This window comes from Lacerta agilis, chromosome 14 (genome assembly GCF_009819535.1).
Source record: "Lacerta agilis isolate rLacAgi1 chromosome 14, rLacAgi1.pri, whole genome shotgun sequence".
Taxonomy (NCBI): Eukaryota; Metazoa; Chordata; class Lepidosauria; order Squamata; family Lacertidae; genus Lacerta; species Lacerta agilis.
In genome coordinates, this window is record NC_046325.1 from 34,261,515 (window position 1) to 34,283,438 (window position 21,924).

Consider the following 21,924-nt stretch of genomic DNA (forward strand, 5'->3'; position numbering starts at 1 on the left):
CATCCCGATTTGCACCGCAATCACACACACGGGCCAAATAGCTTTCCTTCCGTTTTGTTTTTTTTTTTTTTTTTTACTACGGATCCGTTAAATCTTGGTGTTTATGGTTTAAAGCTACAGGTGCCCTCCTGAATTCGAGGTGTGCGGGAAAGGGATGGGTTCTCTTTCTCTCGGCGGGAGCGAAAAAACCCCAACTGTTCCGCCTTGAGACAGTTTCTCATGCTCCGGGTGCGACTTGGGCCTCCTGCTGGCCCGGCTCCGAATCAAAGCTTAGCTATATGACGACCTTCACCTGCTCCGGATCTCTTTTGTGCGGGTAAGGTGGGGGAAATCCCGCTTTTGAGCCCCTTCTCTGTGCCAACGCGTGGCTGTTAGTCCCAAGAGGAGAACCCTTTCAAAGTGGACCTTGCCTTCTCGATTTCTACAGGAGCAATCAATACGAAATTAGGTCTGGTTTTTTACCCGCCCTGGAAGCCAGGCAAAGGTGGTTTAAAATACGTTTAGGATCTCAGCCTAAAGATGGGATCCTGTGCATTCATACATGGGTGCAAATCCTGTAGGAATCAGTGCTATTTCTGCGAAAACTCCTTCTGGTGCATAAAAAAATCAGGCCAACACTTCTTAGATCCCCTATAGCCATAGCTGTCAAGTTTCGGATTTGAAAATAAGGGATCAGCACCCTCACCTGTCCCGGGGACAGTCTACAGCAGTGTTCCCCAACCTTGGGCCTCCAGCTGTTTTTGGCCTACAACTCCCATCATCCCTGACCACTGGGCCTTGCTAGCTAGGGATGATGGGAGCTGTAGTCCAAAAACAGCTGGAGGCCCAAGGTTGGGGAACACTGGTCTACGGTTTTCAGGGACAGTCCACGCCGTGGTAATCCCCCCAGGCTACAAATTAATTTACACTAGGCTACACACCATCTTTCCCCACTCTACATTCATATGTGGGATTTGACTGGAGTAACACATGACTGGAAAGGTTTGCAGTTCCACAAACATAGGTGTGCACTGCCTCGAAATAAAAAGAAGAGAACAAAAGAAGGCTCACTAGGGGGGCATTGCTAAAAAAAAGAAGTCAAGTTTGTAACCAGAGGTTCAACTGAATAGAATCTGAATCACATGCACCACAAGGCCTATGCAGCCTCAACTTAAGGTGGCTCCCGGCCTGGCTTTTTACAGGCCCCAGCTGACTGCACAACCTGGCCTTTGGAAAGGCCATATAGACAGATACCTTTAGCTTCTGCACACCTGTCAACACAACCACATAGGCACAAATCCCTTCTGCAGGCAGGCACCCGTGCACAGCAAATGCGCTCCGCTCCCCACAGCGGACCCATGCTCCCTCACCCTCTTGAATTTTCCCTCTGCAAGCTGCATCCATGGATAGAACATTGCACCTAAATATTTCCATTCTGCACAACGCGCAGCATTTGCATAACCCCCTCCTGACAGCACCACACACGGAGGGATAATTCCCACACACAGCTTGATGGGCACATGTGCAAAACCCACCCCCACCCCACCCCCAATATATATATATATCAGATCTGCATCAGAGGGAATGGCACATGCCTCTTTGTCAATTTGAGCATAGTTGCACTCCATGGGCAACAACGCACAGGAATAGAAAGAGATGGGCTTGGCCTGGGCAGGCCTGGGCGTCCTCTTATATACCTGCTGGGATTGACAAGTCATCTGATCCTCACCCTCACCTGAATCTCATAGCTCTCTGGTAGCTGCCTCAAATCAGTTATCATTTAACTCTTGGGGAAAATAATTAGCATCACACATCATGTGCCTGGAAGTTGCCAAATCAATTAACCAACCAGAAGGATTGCTGTTAATAGCACCAGTTTTATTATAACTTGATATTGCTGTATAGTTTTGATCAACTGCAAAAGCATTTTTAGTTTGCTTTCTGTTGCCACACTGGAACGTTTCTTTATTAGTGCCACTTTGTTTTGTATGATTCCTTGCAAATGAAGGAAAACAACTTTTCTGCTTGTATACGTTGATAATATAATTTTGGTTACTGAGGACAAACAAGATTGTACAAAAACAACATTGGGTGCAGGCCATGCTGTAGTGTAGTGCTTATGCGACTGTGAATAAAAGGTGGCTGGGCTCATTGTCTCAGGGTTGGGGGGGGGGAAGAGGTGACAAAACTGATTTTCAATAAGTGCCCCCCCCCCTTTATTTCCATAACAAGTCCTTGAGTCTGTACTCTGAATGGTGACATCAGGGACCTAGAAGGAGCAGGGCTTGTCAGTCCAACCCCTACACAGTCTCATCAGGGCTGACCTTAAGGCAATTAGAGCAATTGGGCCCCGTGGCCGTCTCCGCCTGTCTTTGCCTGCTTTCCCCCCCCCCCCCCCGCTCTTGCTGTCTATGCGAAGATGATGGGGGGGGCGATGGAGCGAGAAAGAGGTGCGGGTGGGGTGGGAGTTAAAGGTCCAGGCAGCTTCACGGGCAACCCACGGAGCCCACCTCTCAGTGTTTTTCTCCTGCACTGCACGATAGCTCGCTTTCAGATCCAGGAGAACTTTTAAGGGTCTCTGACGCGGCTCTCTCCTCGCTCCTCACACTTGGCACGCGTTCGGCAGCTGGATGTTGAGGAATGTGGGGCAGGAAATTTGGGAAGCGTGGCCTCTTTCCCTAGCATGGTCCTCCAGCTGCGCGGGCGGGGAGATGGGTGGGTGGTGGACTCTCTTCCTCCTCCTCCTCCGGCTCCTCCTCCTCCCTCAGCGGCGCTCTAGGATTGCAGAGGGGGAGAAGCTCTGCTTTCCCCAGACTCCAACTCTCCTTCCCGGACACTCAGCTTGCCGCCTGGCCCTGGTTCCCCGTGCCACTGGTGCCACAGTGTAGAGATGTGCCTGGGGAGAGGAATATTCCCTTTGAAATAAGGGAAATTTAAGGGATATAAAAAATCAGGGATAGCAGCGGGAAACGGCTTGGAATAAGGGAGTTTCCCACAAAAAAGGGAGACTTGACAGCTATGCCTATAGCAGGCCTGGGGAACCTGTGGCCTGAACGCTGCTGTTGGACTCCAACTCCCATCAGTCTCCGCCAGCAATGTGGCCAGTTGTCAGAGGATGATGGGAGTTGGAGTCCAGCAATATCTAGAGGTCCACAGGTCTGGCCACACTGCGCTATACGTAGCAGGGCAGACTTCACAGATACAGTATATAGTACTGTATTTGCAGGTTAAACTGTGATGCTGAAAGTGGGCTTGGGGACTGAGTCTAGTATCTGCCTTCAAGCAGAAGAAGAAGAACATTGCCAAATTGTTGTCCCACCGTTTTGCAAGTGCGGGTTTGCTGAGGCTCGTAGAATTGTAGAGTTGGAAAGGACCCTGTGGATCATCTACTCCTGCAGTGCAGGAATATGCAGGTGTCCCATATGGGGATCGAACCTGCAACTTTGGCATTATCAGCACCACACTCTAACCAACTGAGCTACCCCTGTCTGTAAAGCCTGAGTGTTGTGCCTTTCCCTTACCACTGATCAAGCAGAGCCCAGTTTTCAGATTTGGAGGCAAGACTTGAGACACCTATTTTTAGAAACTAGTCGCTGCCACAAACTAACCTCATGCAGCTCTCTAGTGCATAATGTGCACCTTGCCTAAGGAAGGGGTGGTGGTGGTGGTGACCTATATTTATTCTGACTCCTCCTCTCTCCTTCCAGTGTTTCTGGCTCAGATGTTGGGCGGGCCGCCCTTGTTTTGCTTCTGCCAAATTCCACGCTCCGTCTGGCAACAGAGCTCGCCATGGCGCGAGAAGACGCTGGGTCACTGCCCATCCTGAAGCTACTGTTGGTCGGAGACAGCGGAGTAGGAAAATCCAGGTGCATGGGAAGTGGGGGAGGGGAGGCTCACTGAGGGGCTGGTGAGAAATTGCTCCAGTTGGAGAGAGCGAGGGAGAGAGAGAGAGAGAGAAGGAAGTCCCAGGGTGTCTCTGCAGCTCACCTCTTTCTCCTTGTCTCCTCCTACAGCCTTCTGCTGAGATTCACTGAGGATCAGTTTGAGCCCTACTTGAACCCAACCATTGGTGAGCATCAGCTGGCTGCCCTCGTTCTCTGGAAAGAGAGGGGGGAACTTGCCCTTTATGTTGTGGGCATTTGGGTTCCCCTCCATTCCTCCTTCTTGGGACGCAGGTGGCGCTGTGGGTTAAACCACAGAGCCTAGGGCTTGCCGATCAGAAGGTCGGCGGTTCAAATCCCCGCGACGGGGTGAGCTCCTGTTGTTCGTTCCCTGCTGCTCCTGCCAACCTAGCCGTTCGAAAGCACGAAGTGCAAGTAGATAAATAGGTACCGCTCCAGCGGGAAGGTAAATGGCGTTTCCGTGCACTGCTCTGGTTTCGCCAGAAGCGGCTTAGTCATGCTGGCCACATGACCCGGAAGCTGTACGCTGGCTCCCTCGGCCAGTAAAGCGAGATGAGCGCCGCAACCCCAGAGTTGTTTGCAACTGGACCTAACAGTCAGGGGTCCCTTTACTTTTACCTTTACCATTCCTCCTTGGAAGCCCAGGATTCAAATGTCACCATCTCTTAACACAGGTACTGCCCGCAGCTCCTGGCTTCCCTACCCCTAAAGAACCCTGGGAACTGTAGTCCCCCCCCCACATACACAAGAGTTGCAATTCTCAGCACCCTTAACAAACTAGCATCCCCAGGAATTTCCCCCCCAGAGGAAGACAGACATAGGGTGCAGCTGTGCTTGACAGTCTCAATGAGCGACCTCCAGCCTTCTATCTTCTGTATATAATCATAGAGTTGGAAGGGACCCCTAGGGTCATTTAGTCCAACCCCCGCAATGCAGGAATCCTGCCCCTAGCTGTCCCTGGGTGTAGATGTAAAAATAGTGCTCTGCTTTAACAGAGATGTTGCAGGTTATTCATTCATTCATAATATTTATTCATAATATTTGTAATTTTTCAAAGGGTTGTGGCTCAGTTGCCAGAGCATCTGTGTGCAGAAAGGTCCCCAGGTTGAATTATTGGCACCTCCCGGTAGGGCAGGAAGAAACTCCTGTCTGAAATCCTGGAGAGCTGCTGCCAGTCAGTGTAGACATTACTGAGCTAGACGAACCAAGTCTGTGACTCGATATAAGGCAGCTTCCTATGTTTAAGTGTATATTTGTTATGTTTCTGTTCTTCCCTTCCTCCAAGGAGTTCAAGCGGCCTACGTTGAGCTCCCCACGCACAAAGCACACCTCCTTTTATCCTCACAACAACCCTGCGAGGTGGGGAGCAAGTGGCCCAGAGGCACCCGGCAACAGCTTCCAGGGGCTGGCAGGGGATTTGAACCCTGGGCTCCCCAAATCGCATCCCGCAGCTTCAGTTGCTGCAACATGCTTGGCAAATGTAGTAAGGCCAGGTGAAAATCAAGAGTGGGCTTCTAGCCTATGCACGCTGCAACACTAAACGTAAAGGCAAACTGTTTAGAAACAGAGATATTGGGACAACCGCTGTATTGGAAGCTCCTCTTTCTTTCATTTTTCTATAAAAATATGTTATTATTTTTTCCAAATAGAAAGTTACATTTGCTCCTCAACAAATAGCTTTTTATACAGGCTAGAAATGGTTTTCAGTCTTCTTTAAAAGACTCTGAATTTGTATCTTATCAGTGCCGTCTGTTCTGCTCTGCCATCTCTATATTCACCATATTCCAAGACTTTCACCAACTGTTCTTCCTTGGAAGGGTTTTCTCTCCTCCTTCCATTTCTGCACATAGAGAACTGCATATTACATAAATACCATTAAAGCATCTCTTTCTGAAAGCAAAGCCTGGTTTACTAACCCGGCATGCACAGAGTTTGAATGCTGTCGTACAGCGTTGGGGGCACTTTGTGCGTGCTCAGAGGCACTTTTCCGATCTGTTGCTGCATACTTCGTTCCAGGGCTTACACCAGCCCTGTCCCTGGATCAGCTCGATCCATTTTGCTACTCATTTTGCTCTTCAGCGATGGCAAAGCGCACTCTGGGATTGTATGCTGTCTTGCTGGCGCCCCAAATGCTCTCTTGCCCCAGGCCACCACCTGCCTTGCAAGTCCAGGCAGGGAGACTCAAATGGAGCTGTGCCTACCAGTATTAACCAGCCTCTCTGTATGGATAATGCAAGGACAGGGAACCTCCTCCGGTGGACCGCTTTCCCTCATTGCCCATCTTCCAGGGGCCGCATATCAGTGGGGCAGGGGCGGGGTGTTGGAAAAGCGGGTGTGAAGAGAAACACACCGCTTCTGCACCCAAACAAGCAAGAGGCACCCTCACCTTTATCTGCTTGAACATTTTATTTCACTCCCATCTTTCCTCCTGTTGGAATTGTTATTCCTGCCATGCAGCATCAAATAGAGGTAAAGGTAAAGGGACCCCTGACCATTAGGTCCAGTTGCGGACGACTCTGGGGTTGTGGCGCTCATCTCGCTTTATTGGCTGAGGGAGCCGGCGTACAGCTAACGGGTCATGTGGCCGGCATGACAAAGCTGCTTCTGGCAAACCAGAGCAGCGCATGGAAACGCTGTTTACCTTCCCTCTGGAGCAGTACCTGTTTATCTACTTTCACTTTGACGTGCTTTGGAACTGCTAGGTGGGCAGGAGCTGGGACCGAACAACGGGAGCTCACCCCCGGCGTCGCGGGGATTCAAACCGCCGACCTTCTGATCGGCAAGCCTTAGGCTCTGTGGTTTAGACCACAGCACCACCCGTGTCCCTAGCATCAAATAAGCCCTCTCCAAAAGCAGGTGGGTCTGCTCTGACTCCTCTCTTTCTTTCCTCTTTCTCTCCCCAGGTGTTGATTTCAAAGTGAAGAAGATGGTGCTTGGCGACTTTCCCGTGCAACTCGCAATATGGGTAAATAGTGCCTTTTCTCTCCATTGCAAACCAGGCTGCTGGTGCTATTTTCTTCTTCATCATCTGGTGCTGAAGTGACTTCAAAACAATCCATTGCAATCTATTGCAGCCTCACGGGATGGCCCCTCTGGAATTTGTCACACGCACAGACATACACATGAATTTGTAAATCTGTCTGTGCTTGGCTACCCAGAGCTCAAATACATGGCCTTTCACACACCCTTTCAAACATGTGCTTCGGAGAGGATCCCTAACTTGGCAGAGAGAGAGTGAGTGAGAGAGAGAGAGAAGACTTGAAATATAGGACAAGCTTTATCAATACAGGACATGGCAGCCATTTTATTTTCTGCACACATGGGGCATTTTTTTTTCTCTCGTGAAAAATAAAAAAGGCTTGGGTTTGTTTGTTTATTTGTTTGTTTGTTTGATTGATTGATTGATTGATTTAAAAATGGCTTTGAGAAAAAGTGAGACGTCGTTTTGTGAGTGCAGTTCTAGCTTCCAAGAAAGCAGAGCAGCAGCCATATCCTGACTAGGGTGCTAAAACTATTCGTGGTTGTACAAATACCCCAATATAAGACTGCTGGGTCTGCTCTCAAGCAGAGTGTTTGTATTTCAGAGCTGTGACATCTCAAAGCACTGAGCAGAAGCACTTTCGTGACAAGGGAAAAACAGGGGGTCTGTATTTTGTGGGAGGGATTCAGCTGCATACCAGAACTTTGGGGTTGTGCATTTTAAGTGGATTAAAGGGTTCTGTCACCCCAGGGCAACAGATCCACATTTTAATTAAAAAAAAAACCTTTTATGTTTTGTAAAGTGATGAAGGACTGAAAGTCCTCACCTTCTCACAGCCAGCTAAGTAAGTTCCCTTCTCTCCAAGCAGCGGCACAGCAACTAGTGGAGCTTTTTTTCAGAGATCCCCCGAAGTTCTTGAGCTTTTTTTAAGCTGACTTTCTGAGGAACAGGCAGTGTCTCCTCCACCTTGCAGCGCACATATTACATATTGCCCAGCAACCCCTGTACCACCCTGCAGACCCTCATGATGCCCAGTGTGCCTTGCCCCTTCCTTCCTCCGCTACTGTCTCCAGAGCTTTTTCCAAGCAATCAGAGACTATGCCTGTGTGAAGCCAAACTCTCCTCTGCCCTTTTCATGCCTCTTCTGGTTTTGGGAGACCAGAGAGGAGGTGAACTTGTCACAGCAAGAGGGGGAGACACTTGTGACTCTTCACTAGCCTGACTCACCTCTGCTTCTTGGCCTCCCTCATCCCACTCGTTCTGTTTCAGCTTCTGCCTCTGATTCTGGACTTCTCTCTGCCATAGATTCTTCCCGCTCACTAAACCCTGTTACCTCTTCAGCTTCCGACATCTCCTCTTCCCAGCCTTCTCCCTCCTTGTGGCCCCACCACCACTCTCCGGACTCTGAGCCCTCTTCCCTTGGGGGTTCCCAGGATAGTTCCTCCCACCATTCCTCTGCTTCCAACCAGTCTCATGACATCTCCCCAGGCCCTGTTTTCCTGGGGTGTCCCTATGGAAGGCAATTGGGTCCTGGGGCTGGCAGTGGCGGGTGTGTGTATGGAGCTATTAGTTTATTATTATATTTATGCTGGTGCTACAGAGCTTTAAATGGTCTCTTTGTTCTAAACGCCTTTGTTCCCCTTTCCGTAGGACACGGCAGGGCAGGAGCGATTCCGGACTTTGACTCCAAGCTATTACCGAGGTGCTCAAGGTATCATTTTAGGTACGTGGCAGGCACAGCAGGGTTGTAATTAGCACAACTCTGAAGTGAAACACATTAAGACAGAGGTAGATGGAAGTACACACTTTCCTCTATGGGCTGAGCTGGCAATGGCAGACGTAGAACAGCAATTAATGCTGCTTCGCGTCCATGCCACTAAGTCCAAGGCTTGGCAATGGTTGTTCCCTTGGCAGATAGCCTCTACTTCTTGAAAAGGTTTCAGACATCAAGGCTGAAGGCACTTCAGCTTGGCTTCCAAGACATTTCCATTTGATAATTGGTTTTAGTTGTTGTTGTTGTTCAGTCGTTCAGTCGTGTCTGATTCTTCGTGACCCCATGGACCAGAGCACGCCAGGCACCCCTATCCTTCACTGCCTCCCGCAGTTTGGCCAAACTCATGCTAGTAGCTTCAAGAACACTGTCCAACCATCTCATCCTCTGTCGTCCCCTTCTCCTTGTGCCCTCCATCTTTCCCAACATCAGGGTCTTTTCCAGGGAGTCTTCTCTTCTCACGAGGTGGCCAAAGTACTGGAGCCTCAACTTCAGGATCTGTCCTTCTAGTGAGCACTCAGGACCGATTTCCTTGAGAATGGATAGGTTTGATCTTCTTGCAGTCCATGGGACTCTCAAGAGTCTCCTCCAGCACCATAATTCAAAAGCATCAATTCTTCGGCGATCAGCCTTCTTGATGGTTCTTGATGGTTTTAGGCCATAGAGTAAATACCCTTTCCGGCCTTTTCCCAAAGAAAACGGACACACACACACACACACACACACACCATAGCTGTCAACCTTCCCTTTTTTTGCAGGAAATTCCTGCAAAGGTGTAAGAGAGCCGCATGCGGCTCCGGAGCCGCGGGTTGCTGACCCCTGCCCTAGGGCTTACAATTTAAAGGGCATGGCACAAAAGGAAAAAGGGATGTGGAGGGAGGAAGAGGATCGTAAGCTAACTCAGAGAAGTCAAAGATGTCACAAAGAGATGAATGGAAACAGGAGAGGCAAAGGTTTTCAGGAGGGCAAAGGTTATTAAGATTGGTGACCCAGTACTCAGAAAGCCCACATTCACACCATTCACTAAGGTACCGCTCTGAACAGTCATAGCTTCCCCCAGTGAATTCTGGGAGCTGTAGTTTGATAAGGGCGCCGAGAGGTGTTAGGAAGGCCCCCTGTTCCCCTCACAGAGCTGTTATTAGTAGAGTGGTTTAACAGCCAATCCCTGTTCACAGGGAACTTTGAGAATTGCAGCTTTGATGTCACCAGCTTGTTGGAATGACGTTAGCTGACTGACAGGCGAGCGTAATTTGGGGGGGGTGGACAGCCTCACAGGACCCCCTGATAGGCCAAGGCTGTGGGAAACAGCAATTGCTTCTCCTTCCCGTTTTGCTCTTTTCATGTGAACACAAAATGCATCTGAGTGAGGAAAGACTTGTTTGTTTCTGTGCCTCCCGACCAGTTTATGATGTCACTAAGAGGGAAACTTTTGCGGGACTGGAATGCTGGCTGCAAGAGCTGGATGTTTTCACGAAGAAAAGCGTCGTGAAGATGCTGGTGGGCAACAAAATCGACGAGGTCAGTTGGGAGCTGGGAGCCTGCTTGTTTTATTTAGTTGACAGCATTTATCTTTCTTTTTTTTAAAATCCCTAAGCAGTGTACAGCCTGAAAAACAAGCAAGGTATCATCAGGACATTAAAACTATCCGCCATAGGGTTAAGTGCAAAGCCACGGGGAATTTGTGTATGGCATTTTTCTTAGAATGGTGTTGTTGTTGTTGTTGATGATGATGTTCTGGCCGGCCCCCTGTGATGAGGCATTGCAAAAAAGATCACATTCACCTTTATTTTTTATTATTCCCAAACGGTCCAGCCACAACATCCTAAGCCAGGGATGAGGAACATGTAGCCTTGCAGATGTTGCTGGACTGCAAGAATCCATCACCCCTTGGCTGTTTGCTCTGTGGACTGAGACTGAGTCCACCAACATCTGCAGGGCTGCAGGTTCCCCAACGAATGGCCCCCGAGAGTCACACTTGATCTTGGAGCTCCTGTTTTATTAGTGATGTGAATGCTAAAGAAGATGGTGGGCATAAAGAGCGAGTGTTGCTTCTCCTGTGGCTTAAGATTACAATTGCCCATCATTGAATTGTCAAGTTGGATGGGACTCCAAGGGCCATCTAGTCCACCCCCCCTGCAATGCAGGAATCTCAACCAGATTGTACATGACAGGTGGCCACCCAACCTCTGCTTTAAAATCTCCCAAGGAAAGAGAGTCCACCACCTCCCGAGGGAGACCAGTCCACTGTCGAACAGCTCTTGCCATCAGAAATTTCTTCGTGATGTTTAGTCAGAATCTCCTTTCTTGTAACTTGAAGCCCTTGGTTCGGGTCCTGCTCTCTGGAGCTGGAGAAAACAAGCTTGCTGCATCCTCCATGAAGCAGCCCTTGAGATATTTGAAGATGGCTATCATATCTCCTCTGAGTCTCTTCCCCAGGCTAAACATGCCCAGCTCCTTCGACCGTTCCTCATAAGGCTCCGTTTCCAGACCCTTGATCATCTTGGTCGCCCTCCTCTCTGCACGTTCCAGCGTGTCAATATCCTCCTTAAATTGTGGTGCCCAGAATGTATGAAATCAGGGCTCTGTGCACAGCAACTAACAAATACTGGAAAAGCTAGAATGCAAGAACCCGCTGGGGACATTTGGCACCCTGCTGCTTCTCGTTTGCTCACCTTGTCATTGCTGACCAAGAACGCCTGTCCTAGGACTGCAGCCTGATGGGGCTTTTCCGCTTCCGGGTCCACAAAAGGGGCAGGGGAGAAAATATCAAAGAGATGCAAATGTGCATTGGAGAGATGGAGGAAAGCAGGTGCAGAGAGACCTGCGGTGGCGCAAGGAGGAAAAAAATATGGGGTTATTTGAGAAATGGGGGTGCAGGAAGGAAGAAACCAGAGGAAGTGCCTGAGTCGGAGGTGCACAGAGGACTGTGGTTGTGCAGAGAGGATGACGTCGAGAGAGAAAAAAAACAGGGAGGGTTTTGAGGGGGGGCATTTGCTCTGGGCTGCAGAGGGAACACGAGGAGGCTGTTGGAGAATGGATAGGTTCGAACGGAGAGCTGGCAGGCACCGTTGAATAGTCGAATTGTGTGCCTCTAATTTAAAAGAGGCCACCCGCATTCCGCGTCTGCTGATGGTTAATGCATGCGGGCTGCCTGCAGGCCCTGGTATAGCTGAAGTGCAAGGCCCCGTTAAAAAGGATTCATGAGGCTGACAGCAATGGCTTCCACTTCCCCGCCTCTGCATCCTTCCAGAGCCTTGTCCCAGCCTGCAGGGGTCGGTCTCTTTGCTCCTGTTGTTGTTGCCTGCCTGGGCCTCCTACGCTTTGCCAGAGGCACCAAGCAGACTCCATATCTCATCTTCCTGGGAGAGACCTCTGTCTCTCGCTCTGCCTTAATGGGCAATCTGTTTAGTCTTTTGAGAGCCTCTTGTGTTCCATTGCTGCTTTTCGTGTGTGTGTGTGTGTGTGTGTGTGTGTGTGTGAAAATCGCTGTATTTTTTTCTGTGGTTTCGGGGCTCCCACCCCCACAACAAGAAAAAACAGCTCACAGAGCAGAGAGACATCCACGTCACTGCTCTTGCTGATACCGGCTGTCTTTTTCTGGCTCTTTCTTCCCTCTTGCCTCGTTGTGCATCTCTGAAGCGAATTGTTCCGTGAACAAAATGTGGGCGCTAAAAAAAATAAACCGTGATTGATTCGTGGTGCGCAGCGCCTCGCCTCTCAAAGTTGTTATAAAGGCAGAGGGAAGCAAACAAACACACAAGCAGAAGCCCCTGGGGTTGTTCGACATCCATCAGATCTTTGCTATAGCTGCGCAGGAAGCATACGTAATTGCAGCAGGATCAAATGCAAAGGGGAAGCAGCTCGTAATAACACGGCAGTGATTGGCACAAGGACCAGCCAGTCAAGAAGCACTTCTCCTCGTTTGACAACGCTGATTGGCTAGCCCTCGTGTTAATCACAAAGCCAGCTGGCCATTCCCCGAGCAGTTCCACAAGTGTAAAGGGGGCGGAGAGGGGCCTTCAACAAATTACTCTGCCTAAAATTCCTTCTTGACCCCGCACAATTGCAGTTGGCTAGACGTTCCGTTCAAAACAAATTTCACCCCGAACATTCATTAAACACATGTCAGTTCCAGAGGTTATCAGTGCAGAAAGCCAGAGGTACTTGTGAGATGTCCAGAACTGGCTTCAGAGGGCAGTAAGCAGGGAAGGGAGTACAAACTGTCTTCTGTCTAGAGTCCTTAATTGATGCAATTAAGATCCAGAGCCATCTCTGGGTAGCTTTCTGCATGCAAAAACGGGAATCCCAAGCTGGCGTTGACTCTCTTGGCTCGGTCGCAGATCGTTGTGTTTTTAAATCGGCATCAGCCTCAGAAATAACAGCCCTGCTATTGTTTTATCCAGGGATGGGGAAAGGGCAATTCAGGAGCCCTTGTTCTCCTCTCCCTTTCAATCGCCAACAAAACAGAGGCAGAAATGCATTCATGAGCATCAGTTATCCTAATCAGGATGTTGTTGTTCATTTGACTCTTCGTGACCCCATGGACCAGAGCACGCCAGGCACCCCTATCCTCCACTGCCTCCCGCAGTTTGTCCAAACTCATACTAGTCGCTTCGAGAACACTGCCCAACCATCTCATCTCATCCTAATCAGGATAAAGCTTATTAAATGCAATGTTTGTATCATTTGGAGAACAATTAGGAAAAATGCCTTGGGGTTGGGCCGGGGGGGGGGGTGTGTGGCAGTGGCAACCTAATTGCTGTTGTGAATTCCATTGCCCTGCCCCTCTTGTTCCAGCATTTGACAACGTGGAATTTAGCAGCTAAAACCTTCAAATGCTGTCAAAACTGAGGGTTGGCAGCGGAGCTGTTAAGATAATCTAGCTGGACATTTGCTGATTCAATAGGCATGCAATAGCCTGGTTTTTTTGGGGGGGTGGGGTGTTTGTGTGTTTATACAACCCAACACTTGGGTCCAGTGTCTGATAACATTCTCTCCCTGTCTATAGACGGATCGTGAAGTAGACAGAAAGGAAGGCTTGCACTTTGCTCAGAAACACTCCATGCTCTTCGTAGGTATGTGAGGAGAACCCGCAGAAGGGGATGCCTGGTTTACCAAGGTTGAAACAGGGGAATAATAATAATAATAATAATAATAATAATAATAATAATAATAATAATTTTATTTATACCCCAGCCACTCTGGGCAGCTTCCAGCAAAATATAGAAACATAATAAAATGTCAAGCATAAAAACCTTCCAATACAGGCTGCCTTCAGCACATATTGGAGCAGTCACCTTTCTAATGGTCCCATCCATGTGTCTTAAAGAGCAATCTTGCATGCAGAAAATGAGCAGGTAAATCCATGTTCCTCTCCAAGCAAGGAAAGGGTTCACCTGCTCCGTGTCTGCTTGCAAGACTGCTGTTCAAGACACAGAGATGGCAGCAGTAAAAGGAAGGAAAGATGCCTTAGACTCAGACCCATTGCTCCATCTAGCTCGGTATTGTCTACACTGAGTGGCATTGACTGTCTGGGGATTCAGGCCACGAACATTCCCAGTTCTTCTTGTAGATGCCCAGGGTATCCTAGTTGGGAACATCTGGATGCAAAGCAGCTGCTCAGCTCTTCTTCTTTGTGTGTCTGTTTAGGCGATCCTATTGTCTGTGGCAACAGATTTCTCAAAATTAGCAGAACCCACGAGCAAGTTTCCATCAGCTCCTCCCATAAACCCCCTTGTGGATACAATTCCCTTTCACAATATTTCGACTGTGCAGAAATAAACCAAAGCATCGATTTACCTTGTACAGAGAGAGGCCTGCTCTTTAAGGGAAATCTCTCTGCTGTTTAGTAGTTAATATTCCTTTGTACAAACGTGGGTGCATGCATTTAACAAAGAAGAACCACTACAGATTTTTAAAAGATCCATGATTGCTCCTTGCTTTTGCCACATGAGGGCATTAGGAATAACTAACTAACTGGCTGCACAACAGCTACTACCGTGTTTCTCCTAAAATAAGACACCGTCTTATATTTTTCCCCCCTCAACAAAACACAGTATGGCTTATTTTCAGGGGATGTCTTATTTTAACCGCATCGCATCAGTACGCTGCATAGCCACGCCTCTCCAGGCTGTTTTAATGGGAGGTGCCGCATCACTATGGCTTATTTTCGGGGTATGGCTTATTTTCGGGGAACGGCTTATATTTCGCAAATGCATAGAAATCCTGCTATGGCTTATTTTATGGCCATGTCTTATTTTAGGAGAAACAGGGTAATAGAAACCCCTTTAGGGACATGGTCTAAACCACTGAGTCTCTTGGGCTTGCCAATCAGAAGGTCAGTGATTCGAATCCCCACAACAAGTTGAGCTCCCGTTGCTCTGTCCCAGCTCCTGCCAACCTAGCAGTTCAAAAGCACACCAGTGCAAGTAGATAAATAGGAACCACTGTGGCGGGAAGGTAAATGGTGTTTCCATGTGCTCTGGTATCCGTAACGGTGTCCCATTGCGCCATAAGTGGTTTAGTCATGCTGGCCACGTGACCTGGAAAGCTGTCTGTGGACAAACCCCGGCTCCCTTGGCCTGAAAGTGAAATGAGTGCCGCAACCCCATTGTTGCCTTTGACTGGACTTAACCGTACGGGGGTCCTTTAATTTTTTACCTTTTTAGAAAACCCATTTAGAAAACGAATGTTAAAAAAGTCTTTACCCCTGCTTCAACTGTCCAGACTCTTCTTCTCTGCTATTTCTATACGCTGTTTCAGAATAAATTCATACAGAAAAGATCAAATGAATACAAATCCTGATTTAATTTACAGTAAGGCAATCGATGGTGTCACGGCAACCTTGCCTTTGGTGTTGCGGTGAGATAACACCCGGCTCGTTTCTCGCTTTTGAAAGCATTTTATTGTCCTTACTAATTACAGAGCTATAATTCACGTCTACACTCCATTAAAACAAACATCCTAACTGCTATCTTCCGTTACGCGCCTTTTCCAACACAATAACCCCTTGGTGCTCCGGAAGTGACGCGTGAATCTCTTCTTCCCGCTTTTGTTCCCCTCCCCCTGTTTATTACTGACATCAGCACTCCCCCTTTCTTCTGGCGATACCTCTAAGAGATTGCTGTCCTCATCGTCGGACGTATCTGTTGAGATTAATGGGCCCGGTTCTCGATACCTCGCCCCCTCCCCCTGCCTGTCTGTTTTGCTGCTTTCCCTCACTGATCCTCCTCCCACGCTCCTCTCCCTATCCAGGCTTGTCTCCGTGACATCCACTCCCTCCTCCAAGCCCCCTTCCTCCCCGGAGTCGCTGGACTCAAGCGGATGGTGTATGATCGTGCTAACATTCTCCACTTCCCCGTTCCCATGCTGCCACTGTTCCGTGCGCGGTGGAGTGACACTACCTCGTCCACCTCCTCCTCTGACCAGTCTGGATGGGGTTCCTCTGCCTCCTCCCCTCCTCTGGACCCTTGGTCCCCCATGCCCTCCTCCTGATGTCCCTGCCAACATTCATACCCCGGTGGGGCTGGCTTTTGTGGGTATAACGCATGGAATTCAGCCTTGAGGTATTCCTCCTGAATATTATCATGGCGCATCCATGTGTTGTTCTCGGGGTCCTCCCCTTCCCAGGCTACCAAGTATTCCACCTGCCCCTCCCTCCACCGGGAATCGAGGATCTCAGTGGCCTCATTGCCTGCCCCCACTTCCTCCACTGAAGGCCCTGTTGTCACCCCCCCTTCCCCTTGATAAGGGTGCCCTTCCCTGTATGGTGTTAACAGCGCTCTGTGAAACACGGGGTGAATTCTCATGTCCTCAGGCAACCTCAGCTTGAAGGCTACGGGATTGACCTGGCCCACTACCTGGAAGGGTCCCAAACGTCTGTGCTCTAACTTCCTGCACCTGCTTCTGGTGGGCAGCCCCCTGGAGGACAACCACACCCTGTCCCCCACCCTGATGGCCTCCCCCTCCGTCTCCGACGTTTCCACCTCCATCAGGCAATTCTCCGTGCAATGCGAAGATCCGAAGGTGAGCGACCTCTGGTGCCAGGCAACGACCGGATCGTGAAGATCTAACCAGCTCATGCCCAATATGATTGGCGCTCCGGACAGGTGTGTGACATTGAAAGCAATCACTTCCTGATGCCTCGAGACGCTCATCCTCATGGGCGGTGTCTGATGTCTCACTTGGCCCCCCAGCAGCTCTCTCCCATCAATTGTGGTCACCACCAGGGGAAAATCCAAAGGCAGTAAATGGATCTGGTGGGCCTTGGCGAAGCTTTCGGACATGAAAGAGGCTGAGCTGCCCGAATCTAGTAGAGCTTCTACCTCTAGGGGGTACCCGTTTGGCAATTCCAGCCGTACCATCAGCACAATTCCCGGCCTGGGCTCCCTTGGAGTCACTGCACTCTGCTGTTGTGGGGGGTTTACTTGCGTGCCGCCTGGTCGGTCTGCTCCTCTCTTTTTTCCAACCAGGCGTTTGGCGTCTCCCTGCTCCTGTGCTTCCCCACTCGCCTCCTGCCCCGCAGCCGCTGCCATCCCTTGCCACACTCGCTTCTGCGAACAATTACGGGCTAGGTGTCCCGTCCTGTCACACACAAAGCATTTGCGCGTCTCCTTCTCCCCCTTGCTTAGCAGCTCCCTGCGAGGTTTCTCTTTGAGGCTTTCTCTTGTGTCCCAACGACCGATTTCCATTGGCTCTTCGGGGGGCAGATGCTGCCTGTTTCCCTGAACCGGCTGAACACCCTGGGAAGGCCTCCTGTAAGCATGGAATGTCTTACTGCCCGGTACATTTCGCCCTTCCCATTCCCTTAGTTCCTGCCGAACCCCCACTTGCAGGGCCAGTTTGATATAAGCATCCGTATCCTTGGGTTTCGGTCCCCTGCTTATTTCATCCAAAATTTCCGGTTTCAGCCCCTGCTGAAAGAACGCTTCAGTTTGTGGGGCTAAAATCTCCCATCCCAGTCTATGGCAGAGAAGGGTAAATTTAGCCACATAATCTCTCATTTTCCGAATAAACCAAGATATCGTCCAAGAAACATACACAGCTCCGGTACAACAAGGGACCTAGCACATGGTGCATAAAGGCTTGAAAGGTGTGTGAGCCCGCCTGGAGGCCAAAAGGCATCACTGTGTATTCGTAGGTGCCAAACGGGGTAAACATAGCTGTTTTCCACTCATCTCCTTCTCTGATCCTTATGAGGTTGTAAGCTCCTCGTAAGTCCAACTTCGTGAAAATCTTCCCCTTACGCACTGCCGCCAACAAGTCGTCGATCCTGGGCATCGGAAAGGCGGTCGGTTTCGTTCGCGAGTTTAAGATCCTGTAGTCGCAAATAAGGCGTTTTTGTGCCGTATTTTTCTTGTCCACGAAAAAAATCGGACTTCCTCCCACCGCTTTGGATTCTCGAATGAATCCCCTTTCCAAGTTCAGTGTGAGGAATTCCTTCAGCTCCTGCAACTCCTGCTCCGACATAGAATACAACTTTCCTGCAGGCAACTTTGCCCCCGGCAGCAATTCAATTTGACAATCATACGGCCTATGGGGGGGCAGTCTGTTGGCTTCCTTTTCACTGAACACTTCCTTGAAATCTTCATACTGTGGTGGAATTCCCCTGGAGTCTTCCAACCGTACCGTGGCGATCCTGCTTTGTTATCTCTTGATCAATGTCACTTGTGTAATGAGCCGCCATGGCATCCAAGAAATCCTGGAGATTCCCAAGCGCTGGGTTGTTACTTGCCAAAAGTGGGCGTACCCATTCTCTCGCTGACCCCGTCATGTGTGAAATAATAAAGGCTACCTTCTCAGCATCAGTCTCAAAGTCTCTCCCTCTCACCCTCAGGGCATAATCAACCTCAGTCCTGAACCCCAAATATCCCCTGGGGTCCCCATCAAACTTACTCACTGATGCCAGCTGTTGCCTCTGAGTCACCACTGCTGTGGCTCCTCCTCCACCGGTCTTGCGAGCCTCATCAAGCCTAATTTGAAGATCTCGTAAATCTTCCTCCAGTTTGGCAACTCGAAGCTCAGAACGCTTATTTATCTCTTCCAAATCATCAGCTCTGGCTTCTTCTTCCTGCCGAACTTTCAAAATTGCTTCCTTGGCTTGAATCTCCCAGCTGGCCCTCGCAGCTTTCAGCTTCTCTTCGACCCCTTCCATGTCTCCTTTCCAACAGTCCCACAGCAACGCAGTAGAGTTAGGATGTGTTGTCACGGCAACCTTGCCTTTGGTGTTGCGGTGAGATAACACCCGGCTCGTTTCTCGCTTTTGAAAGCATTTTATTGTCCTTACTAATTACAGAGCTATAATTCACGTCTACACTCCATTAAAACAAACATCCTAACTGCTATCTTCCGTTACGCGCCTTTTCCAACACAATAACCCCTTGGTGCTCCGGAAGTGACGCGTGAATCTCTTCTTCCCGCTTTTGTTCCCCTCCCCCTGTTTATTACTGACATCAGCACTCCCCCTTTCTTCTGGCGATACCTCTAAGAGATTGCTGTCCTCATCGTCGGACGTATCTGTTGAGATTAATGGGCCCGGTTCTCGATACCTCGCCCCCTCCCCCTGCCTGTCTGTTTTGCTGCTTTCCCTCACTGATCCTCCTCCCACGCTCCTCTCCCTATCCAGGCTTGTCTCCGTGACAGATGGGCTCTGCATTCCTATAGCTCCTGGGAAGCTGCCCCAGGTGGGAGTCATAGGAGCCCCAGATCACTGTTCTTCATAACTACTAGGCTGATTTGCTGCCTGATTTCTGCCTACTGCATCCATCCCCAGTTAAGTTTAAATACAGAAGTGAGAGCATTGAGTTGAGAGGGGATCTTCCCCTTGCGTTGGGGACTGCTGCTGCGGTTTAGCAGCTCATATTTAGTATTTTTGGTGCCTGCTAACGCCACTCTGAATGCAAACTGGAACTCTGGAAAGCCTAGGTCTTCACATTTCAAGCAGTGCCTTGCTGTTTGTTTCTGCCTAGAGACCAGTGCTAAAATGAAGGATGGCGTGGAGACTGCCTTTGAGGAAGTCGTGATAAAGATCCTGCAAACACCAGAACTTTGGAACATCAGAAACGAAGGCATTGTGCTGGCGCCCGAGAGCAGAGCCCCTAGTACAGCCGACGCCTGCAGTGGGCATTGTTCTGTTGCTTAAAACCAGCCGCCTACAAATAAAAGAGCTCAGGTCAAACATACTTAAGAAATGGACTCCTACCTGCTATCACAAGAAAACGGGCCATGTTAGGATATAAGGAGAAATGCTGGGGCCACCACCGCCGGGTTGGGTTTTCTTTTGACGAGAGTGTGTCGGAGGCTTACGGTGGATATGCAATATCTGGGGATTTACAAATAATACAGGTAGAGGATTTGGGGAACAGGTACCTCAAGCAAGCAGTGCAGCGGCTAATACAAAGGGAACCCCCACGTGCAAAGGCGCTTTCGCCTGTTTGTGTCTCTTGCAAGCACTGCAAAACCTCGGCTGCTGCTTCCTGCCAGCACTAAAATGGGCTCCACCTTTTCCAAGTGGTGGTGGAAACCTCATTCGAAACGACAGAGAGATTCAAAGCTACAGAGAAACCCACCATCTACCCAGTGACCATCTTGTAACCTCATTAGCTCATTATAGTATACCTGAAGGAGCGTCTCCACCCCCATCGTTCAGCCTGGACACTGAGGTCCAGCTCTGAGGGCCTTCTGGCGGTTCCCTCCTTGCGAGAGGTGAGGTTGCAGGGAACCAGGCAGAGGGCCTTCTCGGTAGTGGCGCCCGCCCTGTGGAACGCCCTCCCACCAGATGTCAAGGAAATAAACAGCTGTCTGACTTTTAGAAGACATCTGAAGGCAGCCCTGTTTAGGGAAGTTTTTAATGTTTGATATTTTATTGCAAAAGTTTTTAATATTCTGTTGGGAGCCGCCCAGAATTCTGGGCTTTTAGCAGGGGACAAAGGAAGATGCCTTATACCATCGCTGGATTGGGTGGTTCCCCAGCACAGGGCGCCGAGCCGGGGGAACACAAAATAATAATAAATAGGAAAGGAATTGTTGGGGAAATAAGAAATGGGGAGGGGGGGAGGGTGCCCAATTTTGTCCTCGCTGAAGGCGCTGTATTACCAGAGTCTGCCCTTGATTACATGGAGTGAGATCCTTGGTCTACCTGGTTCAGTGGCGTCCGCATTGAGAGGCTGTAGGCTATCCAGGGTGTCCGATATCAAGGATTGAACCTGGAACATTCTGCGTGCAATGTATGTGCTGCAACGATGACGTATGGCCTGCCGAAATCTTGCTAAGAAAAAGAATGCTCACTTGGAAGTAACAATTCCATCATTGTTCCAGGTTTGCAAAATGGAGGCATGCAGATAGAGAACTCTGGGCTCAAATCCTGGGATGTTTACCACCCATTCAGGGGCTTCTGTAAAAGCCTTTTTGCTCCAAAGGTTGGTGGGTTAGAGGGCTAGTTGCTCTGTTTATTATTGGGGTTTCCCCGGTTTTTCCACTGTTGTGGGTTGATTTTATTGTATCTGGTTGTTTTATGTATCTTTTAATCCCTCTTCTCCCCCCTTCCATTGTTATCCCCCTTGGATGTTCTGTTTTGAACAGGAAATGGGGGTATAAGGTATTAATTAATAAAAAATAAGCAAACAAACATCATTTATTGCTAAGATTCATATGCCACACTTCAGAGTCGATTGGCATTTCCAGGCTGGTTAGCAAAAGAATGAAACTCAAAGCAGCAGCATAACATCAAACTCCAATCAAGGAGAAGAATAGAATCATAGAATCATAGGGTTGGAAGGGGTCACAAGAGTCATCTAGACCAGCCCCCTGCAAAGCAAGAATCTTTTTGCCCAATGTGGGGCTTGAACTCACAACCCTGAGATTTAGAGTCTCATGCTCTACCGATTGAACTGTCCAGGTGTTATTATATCCAGTGCTATTTTTCTATAATAAGAGGTGCTGGAACTTGCCACAAATGCCTCCCTTGTTCTCATATAATGGCAATGGTACCCACCTGAAAGGTTCTGGAACTGTGTTCCGGCTTGGGGTGTGTGCTGATTATAGCTTATAATATCACATAACTGGTTATATCTCAATACTCCTGTTTTCCACTAGGAAAGGGCATATCCCTGGCAGAAGATAACATGGGGGCATGAACCTTTCAACTGCTGGGACTCAAAACTGGGGGGGGGGGGTTAAAGGGGAAACGGTCTTTGACATATTTCCTCTGCAGAGTTTGCTCCAGGGCTGGAGGAAGGGGGCTCAGCCACTGTGCCTCAGATGGTTGAATGGGAACTGAGCTCAGATAAAGCATG

At 49.3% G+C, this 21,924-nt stretch overlaps 1 protein-coding gene across 1 annotated transcript; it reads left to right on the forward strand.

Moving 5' to 3' along the window:
* Positions 1 to 65: 65 nt before the first annotated feature.
* LOC117058471 (ras-related protein Rab-18-B-like) lies at positions 66 to 20,228 on the forward strand. Its single transcript, XM_033169650.1, has 8 exons — positions 66 to 316; positions 3,687 to 3,845; positions 3,993 to 4,048; positions 6,785 to 6,846; positions 8,512 to 8,584; positions 10,035 to 10,150; positions 13,641 to 13,707; positions 19,600 to 20,228. The coding sequence occupies exons 1-8, from the start codon at positions 279 to 281 to the stop codon at positions 19,770 to 19,772; spliced, it is 744 nt and encodes a 247-aa protein (XP_033025541.1). The 5' UTR covers positions 66 to 278; the 3' UTR covers positions 19,773 to 20,228.
* Positions 20,229 to 21,924: the final 1,696 nt, after the last annotated feature.

Coding starts and splice junctions, on each gene's coding strand:
- LOC117058471 (XM_033169650.1), top strand. CDS start 279: ATGACGACCTTCACCTGCTCCGGATCTCTTTTGTGCGG. Junction 3,846..3,992: donor AGCGGAGTAGGAAAATCCAG/GTGCATGGGAAG, acceptor CTCCTCCTACAG/CCTTCTGCTGAGATTCACTG. Junction 13,708..19,599: donor ACACTCCATGCTCTTCGTAG/GTATGTGAGGAG, acceptor GTTTCTGCCTAG/AGACCAGTGCTAAAATGAAG.